General features: G+C 41.4%; 1 protein-coding gene across 1 annotated transcript in view; it reads right to left on the bottom strand.

Moving 5' to 3' along the window:
- The window catches only part of LOC123971232 (FRAS1-related extracellular matrix protein 1-like), a 38,470-nt gene extending 27,203 nt beyond the window's left edge, over window positions 1-11,267 (bottom strand). The window contains exons 1-6 of the mRNA XM_046049946.1: window positions 11,050-11,267; window positions 4,901-5,270; window positions 4,711-4,805; window positions 3,294-3,553; window positions 1,773-1,972; window positions 758-1,081 (exon numbers count right to left, since the gene is read on the bottom strand). Coding sequence (XP_045905902.1) covers window positions 758-1,081; window positions 1,773-1,972; window positions 3,294-3,553; window positions 4,711-4,805; window positions 4,901-5,122 — 1,101 coding nt within the window. The 5' untranslated portion in view covers window positions 5,123-5,270; window positions 11,050-11,267. The remainder of the gene's footprint in view (window positions 1-757; window positions 1,082-1,772; window positions 1,973-3,293; window positions 3,554-4,710; window positions 4,806-4,900; window positions 5,271-11,049) is intronic.
- Window positions 11,268-11,626: the final 359 nt, after the last annotated feature.

The following is an 11,626-nucleotide window of genomic DNA, read 5'->3' as shown; positions in this document are numbered from 1 at the left end:
TAAAGGTTATGTTTGTAGCAGCAATAAAACCTGGTTTAGATTAGCTAAACGTTCTGTTTGTAGCAGCTAAAAAGCCCGGTTCAGGTTAGCTAAACGTTCTGTTTGTAGCAGCTAAAAAGCCCGGTTCAGGTTAGCTAAACGTTCTGTTTGTAGCAGCTAAAAAGCCCGGTTCAGGTTAGCTAAATGTTCTGTTTGTAGCAGCTAAAAACCTGGTTCAGGTTAGCTAAATATTCTGTTTGTAGCAGCTAAAAAGCCTGGTTCAGGTTAGCTAAATGTTCTGTTTGTAGCAGCTAAAAAGCCTTGTTCAGGTTAGCTAAATGTTCTGTTTGTAGCAGCAATAAAACCTGGTTAAGGTTAGCTAAATGTTCTGTTTGTAGCAGCTAAAAAGCCTGGTTCAGGTTAGCTAAATGTTCTGTTTGTAGCAGCTAAAAAGCCTGGTTCAGGTTAGCTAAATGTTCTGTTTGTAGCAACAATAAAACCTGGTTCAGGTTAGCTAAATGTTCTGTTTGTAGCAGCTAAAAAACCTGGTTCAGGTTAGCTAAATGTTCTGTTTGTAGCAGCTAAAAAGCCTGGTTCAGGTTAGCTAAAGGTTAATTTCTGCAGCTGCATTAGAACACTTTGTTTTGATTTTTTCATTTTGTCTTCAAACCCTCCAGTTGTAAAAATGGCATCCGAATTAACTTATTTTGTACTAACCCTACTAGAGATACTAATGTCTGTCTTCAACCTTTGTCTTTATTAGCAGAACCTCCAGTACCTCATAGTTCCTGCGGTGTGATTGGCTGCTGTTGGGTGGCTGGTAGGCCACCTTCATCTCATGGAGGTCCAGCCAGGTGAAGGAGCGGATGGGCTTAGTGTGGTCGTCCAGGTGGGTGACGTAGCCGTCGGTGGGCGGGGCGGTGATGTTGAAGACCAGCCTCTCCTGCTGCGTCTCGTGGTCCTTGGCGTCTATAGTGGCGATGGTGAGTGGGGTGAGGATGAACTGGTCCACCTCCAGGATGAAGGAGGCCATGAAGGCGGCCTGGGGCGGCTGATTCTGCATCGCACCGTGGATCAGAACCGGCAACCACACTGACTCTGTCTGGGAGCGGAGTACATATGGGATCATTATCTTAATTCAAGAGCGTGGTCTTTTAATCTGAGAGGATGATTTATTGATTTCACGTTCAGATGCAACGCTTTCCCTCAAAACCCAGAAACTAATCCCACACGTACCGGGATGGGAAGGTGAAGGTAAAAGAAAATCGCCTTGCCTTTCGGTCCTACATGTTTTAATCCTCAGCAGCTTTCTTCTTTTCTTTTTTTGTTTTCCAACTCGTGTTTGGTACGCCTGTATGTTTTAACACGTAGAAATCAACACATGCTGCCACAACTTTACTGTTATATGGTGGTGTTGAAGAGAAACGCAAGTGATGCCCAAGAACTAACAATCAGATGTGTTAGAAATGACAGCTACTTGCAATAAAGGCACGCTGTTCATGTGCCAACAAGTGGTTTTAACATTTAGGGGTTTTTGTAGCCTTTTTAAAGCTCTGCAGAACCTCCAGCTCCACATCTTTCCACCTCCACAGAGCTGAGAAACACATTCTGCCAATAAACTTGTCAACGTCTGAGATGCTAATCTCGCCTCCATATCCTCCTTGGAGATGACTAAACCTGCAGTTTAGCAACTTAGATGTGCTTTAATTGAAAACAAAGTTGTTTCCTCAGCTGCAGAGTGAGTGTTGGATAACAGTAATATCAATCGTTTTATTTCTGCATGTTGCCTGTACCTCCAGCAGCACCCTGGTGCCCTGCTCCCTCAGCTCCACGCTGATGGGGATGTAGTCGATCTCTGGTGACGGAGGGCTGAGGTGCTGGTACTTCAGACCGGAGCTCAGGAAGTCCTGGCAGCTGGTTTTAAGGAAACGAACCTCCTTGGTGTCGTGAAGACAGGGTTTGTTTCCTGGACAGAGCGCCGCCGTCTCTCTGCCTGAAGGAGGACGACAAACAGAGTGCAGAACAAAACATCAGGCATACACATTTTAACATTCGGTATTTTTATCTTTTTCTTTAATTTGAGTTTTTGTCTATTATTATTATTGATTTATTTGCATTATTTTTTCCTGAAATTTCAATTCACTTAATATATTTTGTCTTGTTCTTCCTCTTTCTTGAATTTAGTTCTTTATTTTCCATTTGATTATATTGTCTATTTTTTTATTGTTAATCTTTATCTTTAATTTAATTTAATTATTTTTAAATGTTTCTCTTTATTTGTCTAGTATAATTGTTATTTTTATTACATTTTCTATAAATCATTAAAATATATATCTTATAGGTATTTTGTTCTTTATTTTCACAGACTCCCCTGCTGCAGGTGCTCCATAAGTCCAGGTCTATACTAGAGTTTGAAATTCTTCCCTCAGGTCGTAGATTTAAAGTTCCACGAATCAAGTGCAATAGGAGCAAAAACTCCTTTGTTCCCTGTGCAACAACCCTGCTGGGGCGGTACAGTGGTCCAGTGGATAGCACTGTGGCCTGACCGCAAGAAGGTCGCTGGTTCAAACCCCTCGTCCCGCCCTTTCTGTGTGGAGTTTGCATGTTCTCCCTGTGTCTGTGTGGGTTTCCCCCACCATCAAAAACATGTTAGGTCTTCAGTCAGTACAGTTGACCGGGCACTGTTTAAAACCTGGAGTTGGTTTATTTTTGTGTTGATTATCCTGTTTTATCTTGTGCCCTGACTGCAAATCAAGTTTCCCACTAGGGGTAATAATAAATTAACTGAACTGATTTCATTTTAATTTTTATTAAAAAATGTTTATAGAGGAGCTTTTATTTACTTGTGTATGTTATTTACTTCTTTGACTGTTATTGTTATTTTATTGTATTATCTATTAATTTGAAAAATATCTGCGTTACAGTTTTGTTCCTATTTTCTGTTGTATTAGTTTCTTTACTTATCTGATCATTTCAGTGAATTTGACCGTTTCTCTGTTTAGCTGTGTTTTACTGTAAAGCATTTTGCTATTGTCTTTTAAAAAGTGCAACATCTACAAATTATTATTATTATTTGACTTTAATAGCGAGCTAATGCCAAGTGTTTACACGCATTTAATTTATGTCAACATTTCAACAAATCACAGACAATGTTTTTGAAATAATGAAATGATTTTCAAATAAAATGTCTTAGTTTCTTATGATTATTTGTATTTTTAATGGATATCTGTCAGCCAATCAGAAGCTTGTATTTTTTGTGGCCATGGTTTTAAAGTCATTAAGTTACATAGACGTTGTGTCCAGATGTGACGTACCCTTCCTCTGAGCGAAGTCCTCCTCCCTCACCAGCTGACCCAGAGAGGGGACGCTGGCGTCGGTGGTCATCAGTCTGACGATGCAGACCGTGTTGGCTGTGGTCCGGATGTTCAGGACGGAGCTGTCGATGACGTTGGATAAACCGTAGAACTGAGGAACCACCAGCGGAGCGCTGCCCAACTCCACCACACCAGACCCAGAGTCCACCACCCGCACCGGCAGAACCACAGTCTCCACCAGCGTGTCCGAGGACGTGAACCTCCACACAGATACAGAATGTTAGAACAGAGGCTTCTGCACAAGTTTAACTCACATATTTAACATGTATTATTTAAAACACTTAGTTTCTCCACAACATATTTAAATAGTCTGCCTCCCCATAGCTCTGAAGCTCTGCTGGGAAGAGTTCATCTAACAAATTAAACTTTCTGTGGTTTCTATTTTCACTGCTGTTCTCCATGAAGGATACAAACTGTTCAGAGCCACTTTTTTAAGCGTACAACAAGACAACACTCAAAACTCAAACACATATTCAGAGAGTGACAATGCAATTTATAAAAAAACAGATAATACAAACTTTATGTGACACAAATATGATTCAAAATTGTCATGCAAACACTTGAGTGTAACTGTTTTTTAAATTACTTTGTCTTTGGTGCGTGAGCAGAAGCTTATTTGCATTTCAGCGCGTTCAGTCTTTGCTTTCACGGCAAGTAGTTCAAATCCATGGGGAGTTGGCTTGATCCAGCATGGACTACTACAGAAGGTGCACCTGGGCAAGGCCTTAAACCCTTAAACTGCCTCCCGGGCGATTATACAATATTCATTCTTAATAGGTGGAGTCAGCGATTCTGGAGAAATCCAACACTAGGGCACTTACCATGATATAAAGCGAATAATGACACAGCAAGTAATGTTAGCCAAGTTGTGAGTTTGCAGACTGTCGCTAAAGTTACTGCTGTGAAGCTAACATGCAGAGAGGACGAGACGGTTCCAGAGCAGCACAGCAGCTCCAGACAGCCATACTAACGGCTCTCCGGCAGCTAAAGCCAACATCACAACAACAGCATGTTATGGTGAACTAGAAAGTATGTTGAATGTCTGTGGGCGAGTCATTAAACATTACTGACACGCAAGTCATGGCTGGAACAGAATAGTGTCTGGCACTTTCTTTTGTTCCTATTTAGAGATCCAGCGCTGAGTACAAACACCGGATTATTTTCAGCGCACACAGAGCGGACAGCTAGCGGACCATCAGGAGATGTTTGCTGAATTTGACAAACCCACCTTTAATCACAAGATTTGTATCTGGGCGGTTTCTTAGTGAAGATCTGTACATTTAAGATAAATGTTATGTGTCGGCTCTAATGCCACTGCTAGCATTACTGCTGCTAATGCTAACACTTGCTCACTGACCTGTAGACTCTCAGCATCACTGTGTCCTCGTCCAGCAGAGGACTGCCATTGTGGACGTATTTCACCTCGTCCTCTAGGAAGCTGCAGTCGAACACCTGTAACAGACACCACAGAGCCAAACACCAGTTACTCCACCCAGTGTCAGCTGACCTCACTTTTATCTCTCCAGCTACAGCAGGTGCGTCCTCACCTGTGGAGTCAGCCTTCCCACTCTCTGAGTGACGGGTTCGTTCATCACCACCTCCACCTTACAGTCTGCTGTCGCATCCACGCTGATCTTCAGCTCCTTCTCTGTGACAAACGCCGATCGACCCCTGCTGACCTCCACGCCCGAGTTTGTCACAACCAGACTCCCGCTGCAGACGCCCGCTGCCGCCGCCAGCAGCAGCAGCAACATGCTGACAGCAGCCATTTTGGATTAGTGCAGTTGTTTTTGTTGCACAGGTTCAGTTAAAAAGTTTTATTGTGAACCACAGCTGATGGAGGATGAAGGCTTCAGTGTTTCCATTCACATTGCTTATACACACACATCCTTTCCTTTAGTCTCGTGTCACTACAACCTGCAGGAGAGAATAGTTTAAGTTAATGTGTTTAAGAATAAATTCAACTGAGAGTATGTTCACACTAAGCTGTTAGGTACGGAAGCCCTAAGCGGCCACCGAATCAAATATTTTTTCACACCGTTTTCCTGTGATAATGGGATAATTTTTGCATGATCTGGACATAACAACACAGTAGTTAACACAGGGTCGGCAGGAGCGTTTGTTAATTGTAATTTCGTGTTCAATCCTCACTGAAGACCACATATTTTGTTCTTTTTTTGTTTTATAATCCTCTTCAACGAAGTTCTTATGAAGACACTGTTTCACATGCTCACAATAAAGCCCGTGCTAGACTATGTGCATCCCGGTGATTGGTCCACATCTAATAAACGTATGGACGACTGGATCATTCCCAGGCAGAGGAATCCATTTAACTTTACACATTTCCTGACTATTTCAAAGGTTTTGAAATAGCCGTCGGGAAATGTGTGATTGGATTCTCCTGAATCTCTTCATAACAACCTGGCTGAAGAGGATAATAAAAAACACACAAAAGAAGAGGAAAAAAATGGTTGACAGCAAGAGTTAAAAACACAATCCTTGGATTATGAGTCCTGCACTCTATCAACTGAGCTAACCAGTGACACTGGAAATATTTCTAAATTATCCTACAGAAATGCACCTGCCGACCCCAATATTCAGCTATGGTTTGTTATCGAGATCACGAGGAAATTATCCCGTTATCACGGGAAAACGGAGTAAAATAATATTTGGTTCAATGGCCGCTTAGGGCTTCCGTAGTTAGCATCTCCATCCACACATGGAGTCTGTTTCTCAATACCAAGTTTGCCAAGTTCGGACTTCTGTACTTTAAAGTTCGGACTTGGCAAGTTCGGCTCGGGAGTACAAACTCCTGGGAACGGGAGCACGCTGTCCGTCATTCAGCAAAACGTCGTGGCGATTTTTTATATCAGCTCTGTCTGAAGAGTTTAAACAACTATATTCCCGCATAAAAAAAACTCTTAAAACTACTATATGTGACACGAGAACAGCAGGATTATGAGTTTTTGGCAGCGTAATGCATTCTGGGATACTTGGCTATCCGAAGTCCACACAAGTAGGGGGCGGCTGCTCAGGAGGTAGAGCGGGTTGGCTGTTAATCGGAAGGTCGGCGGTTCAATCCCTGGCTCCCCCTGGTTGCGTGTCGAAGTGTCCTTGGGCAAGATACTGAACCCCGATTTGCGGCTGTTCCGCCAGTGTATGAATGTGTGTGAATGTTAGTTTCCGTTTGAGCACTTAGGCTCAGTGTATGAATGTGTGTGACTGGTGAATAGTGTGAAAGCGCTTTGAGTGGTCGAAAAGACTAGAAAGGCGCTATACAAGTAGCGGAGCATTTACGGATTACGGAGCGAGAACACGACCGGGTATTTGACTGTACTTGGCTCGATGCGGACTTTGCAACAGTACTTTGGCTGCGACTGATGGCGTTTCACAAGAACAGACAAGAACGCAGACTGAGAAACAGCTAGAGTCTCATAATTTACATTATCATTTTCCAACACAATAAGCAGCTGGACAGAGCAGTCAAACAGCTCCGTTTTGGCCAAAAAGGTGGTGGAAAATATGCATTCAGCCAGTTTTTTTTACCGTGTTTACTGTGCTAAAAAAATGCAAGGGGGAGTTTGTTGTTTCAGGAACCAATGTAATCTTATCCAGTGAAAGAGCCATGATTAGATTTTATGAGAAACCAAAAAATGATCATTTATCATTTTATTTTTCACTTCACAACAGTTTTCTTGCCTCGGACCATATTTTTTTTTTTTTTTATAGAAAAACGTTTGAATATGGTTCAAACTAGCCGAAACCTGACATTTTAAGATGATTGGCATCGGGCCGATACCTGCGCTCATGAGGCCGATATATCATCTTAAATGACAGCAGCTCTAACCTAACAGCTAGAGTTAAATATATATAGTTATACTGTAGAGAATAATGCAGCGGCCCTAGCCACACTCTGAAATCTACAGCAGAACCCAAAGTATGTTCCTGTTTCATTCATTAATAAAGCTTCCATCTGAAACAACTCATTACTGCTGAGATAACATGTAGATTAGATTGTACATGACTTTTCTTTGTTTTGATATCAGCATTATAAAACGATGGTTTGTCTGTCTGCAGTTCAAACCAAAAAAAGGCAAGTCTATAATATTCAACTCCAGAGTCTCTCCAGTCAAAAGCTAAATACCACAGCTGTAAACCTGACCCTTGACCTCTTCCAACACGCAAACTTCTTCCCTCATGCTCAAAATACTGAACAGCTCTAAACCTTCTCCAACATTCTACACATTAAAACTCACATTTTTCACTGCTAAAAATGATCAGCTACTTAGCTCTGAATCCAGGGCCGGCCCTGGGCATAGGCGGAATAGGCAAATGCTAAGGGCGCCGCCCACCCCTTGGGGCGCCCGAGCGCCCAAATTATTTTTTTTTATAATTTTTTTTATTACTAATACAACTTAAATATTATGGATTTAAAAAAGCGATCGTGAATCCGGGGGGAATCCTGAATCCCCGATCCCCCCGGTCCGACTGAGTGATGCATCAATCTCCATCGCCCCCGCCCTGCTGAAAAAAACCCCATCCGTTACCTGTGTGTGATTGTGAGTGACGGATGGCCGAATTCACTGACACTGATAAGTTATCATTATGTCAAAAAGACCGAAACCATCTGGTGCCCAGGGAAGAAAAAAAAGAAGAGAAGAGGAAGAAAAACGCGAAAAAGACAGAGGTAGGTAATGATGTGTGATCAGTTTATCTGTGTTGCATTAAGTTAGTTCTACGATCACGATGCCTGTAACGTTCGCTAAATTGAATTGAAACTTGTATTAGAAATGCAAAACTTTCCACATCTGCCATCAAAAATTATGACAAACATTGAGCTCCTGACTTTCCTGCACGAGAAGAAGCTGATGGAAATTTTCCCCAATATGTGGGTCGCTCTGAGAATCTCTGCCACTCTACCTGTGACAGTCGCTGCTGCTGAAAGGAGCTTCTCAAAGCTCAAACTGATTAAAAACTACCTGAGATCTACAATGGCTCAAGAACGTCTCTGTGGACTTTCAGTCATTAGCATAAATCATGTGGTCTCACAACAGCTGTCTTATGATGATATCACAGATGATTGCGGCTAGAAAGGCAAGGCGAGTAAGGCTGTAGAACATTTGCTAAACATTTTGCATAGTGCATTCAAGTTTGTGTATAGTTATTTATTTTTTGTGCAATGGTCTTATTTATAATTTTTGGAATGTTACATATGCTGAAAGCAAGGTTTCTGTAATATAGTTTTTTCTGCAATAACATAATATAATATATACATATTTATATTGTATCTATAATACGTTGTGTGTTTGTGTTTCCAAAATATTTTCAAAATAAAGAAAAACAAGACAAACCTGTGCAGTTTGTTTCTGTGTAAGTTTATGAACAAAAATCCAGGGGCATTAGGTGAAATCTTGCCTAGGGCAGCAAATTGGCCAGGGCCGGCCCTGTCTGAATCTCTACCACTGCTTTTGCAACACCAAAATTCCTCTAAATACTCCAAACCCTTATAAAGAAAACTCCCAGCATGCAGCTGGCCCGGCCTTCTTCCCCCCGCTGCTTCACACTCCCAACCGGAAAACGCTTTCACCCTCCATTTCACTTCAAACTAAAGCCCACTGCAGGAAACAAGGGGTTAATCTGTGTGACCCCACAGAGGTGCTGCAAATGGCATGGGACGGCTGGAGCGGGGGGAAGGGCGAGGGGAGGAGGGTGTTTTCAGGATCAAAGCAGGGGCACCAACTGGAGCCGGCGTGTCACTTCTCATCCAGCCAGACAAGCGTCGGCTCGTTAATTTGAGGTTTCAGCTGGGTGTGTGTGTTAAGCTCGCAGTGACGCTCAGCTGCAGTTCTGCGCTGAGGACATGTGGGAGCTTCATGACGTTGTTACAGAAAAACTTTGTGAATATGCTGAATTAAATTAAATTTCAACAGGCAGTTTTGAACACGCTTTCAGTACAGGTTTGAACCAGTAGGTTGAAGTAAGTGAAGCCAGTGCTGAAGTGCCTTAAACCTGCATTCTCTCTAACAGCCTGCAGGGGGCGACTCCACTGGATTGTATAGAAGTCTATGAGAAAATGTTTCTACTTGTCAGCTGATTTATTCCCTCAGTAAACACTTTCCTGATGAGTTTATAGTCTCAGTCGCTAGTTTCAAGTCTTCTTCAGCACAGCATGATGTTCATTTAGTAAATTATGGTCCCAGTTAGAGGAACATAGACCAGGAAGCAGGGGAGGCTTTAGGGCGGGGCTGTTTGTGGCTAGCCAAGATTAGCATCACAGTTAAAATCGCAGTTACAGATGCACCTTGCCAAACAAGTAAGCTAGAGCCGCCCTCTCGTCCAAATATGGTCAGCAGCCTAAGTTAAAACTTAACTCTTTTTGTTTGCTATTAAGCTAGCGCCGCCCCCTCGTTCAAATATGGTCAGCAGCCAAAGTTAAAACTTAACTCTTAACTCTTTTTAATTGCTACACAACTATTACTGAGTGTAATACAATCAAAACAGCAGGAAAATTAGTTTTGTTTTAACTATTGTTTATATTTTCTTATTACGGAAGCCCTAAATGACCATACATTCATAAATTTTATTGACTCAGTTTTACCGTGATAAAGCGTTATGGTAATTTCTTGATATATTTATGTCATTATCTCCAAATAACAGATTCCCGAGATACTCGGATAATTTAATGACATAATTAGTTCAAGATCTCGAGAAAACAAAACGATAGGCTAGTACATTAAATGATTCCATGAAAAATCAGTAAGTTTAGCAATGTCAGAGGAGTAGGAGAATATTGATCACCACGTTAATTATCTCTACAATCAAGGCCTGATACAGGCTGAAATAGCTTTATGTCTTGCTGTTACAGATAATATTCACATGGCCTATCACATATACTCATTATTGTTTTCTTAAGATGTCAAATTAATTATGTCATAATCTCAGGAAAATAATGTTTTGGGATCTCAAGAAAATTATCCTATTATCTTAGGAAAACAACACTTTATATTTCTTATTTCAGAATAATAACATAAATTACTTGAAATCTCGAGAAAACTAATTAAATTAACTAATTTTCAAGGGAAATCTGAGTAAATAAATGGTATAAATATACAGCCTCTTGGGGCTTCCGTACATTACACAACAAATAAAGGGAATTCAAATTTTTGTTCAACTCTGAGTGAAACTCTGACCAAACCCCAAACCTACAGCTTCAACCTGAGTTTAACCAAAGCCCTTAAAATATGGAGGTTACACTTTAGAAACCTACACATATTAAAAAAGATATATAATAAAATATATAATATAGATGTTTTAATTCATTCACATTTCGTATCCAATCTATCTCTATAACCGGCAATGTCACCACTACGGTCCAGACTGAAATATCTTAACTATTTGATGGATTGATGTGATTTTGTTCAGACATTCGTGTTCCCCAGAGGATGACTCCTAACGACTTTGGTGATTTTCTGACTTTTCCTCTAGTGGTTAGCATGTTCGCAAGAGCACTGCTGTAAAGCCTCACAGCTGTCTTAGTGTTTATAGCCTAGCATACACAGGTTAGCACACTGGAAAAAGCATTGGTAGAATAATGTTTTACAAAATGACAGATCGCACAAATGACTCCTCTGCAGAGTCAACTCATTTCTCTTCCCTGCCATCTTTCTAAAAGGAGGAATTCATTTTCCAATCTCACCTGCACAGCCTGTGGATTGGCGTCTTGTCTCGGCAGAAATGAGCGCTGGACGGGACAGATCCAAACAACAGGACTTGGGCTGAGGTAGGACCTCTGTTAAATGATCCGCCAGCTGCTGCGATGGCTGGAAGTGACTCACTGCTTCTGAATGGGAAACATACGGCAGCTCTGAGGTGAAGTGACACAGTTCTGAATGAAACATGATAATTAACTTCAGATCTGTTGGTTAGTCCCACACAGGCCTTTGAACACTGGTGCTGACAGTTTCTGGTCTCAGGCTCAGTCTTTAGCTGGTAACTGTTCCCAAATCCAAAGCATACCGAGAATAGTTTGCTTCAAATTTCTATGTTTTAAACAGTGAAGCAGCACATGAAACTAAAACTCTTGGCACAAAAACACAGAATACTTATATTAGTGCTATTACAACTGTAAATATCCACTGTAACTGTTAACAAACACCGCTAAAGCTACAACTGCTGATGCTTCTGTTAAAGTTGCTGCTACTATTACTGTCACTACCTCACCACTACAAAAACTTCCATTACTACGATTGTAAACATCAGCTTGCTTTTTACAA

This window comes from Micropterus dolomieu, linkage group LG05 (assembly GCF_021292245.1).
Source record: "Micropterus dolomieu isolate WLL.071019.BEF.003 ecotype Adirondacks linkage group LG05, ASM2129224v1, whole genome shotgun sequence".
In the NCBI taxonomy this organism is placed as follows: Eukaryota; Metazoa; Chordata; class Actinopteri; order Centrarchiformes; family Centrarchidae; genus Micropterus; species Micropterus dolomieu.
The sequence above is the reverse complement of the archived record's forward strand: the minus strand, read 5'-3'. Positions and strand labels throughout refer to the sequence as shown.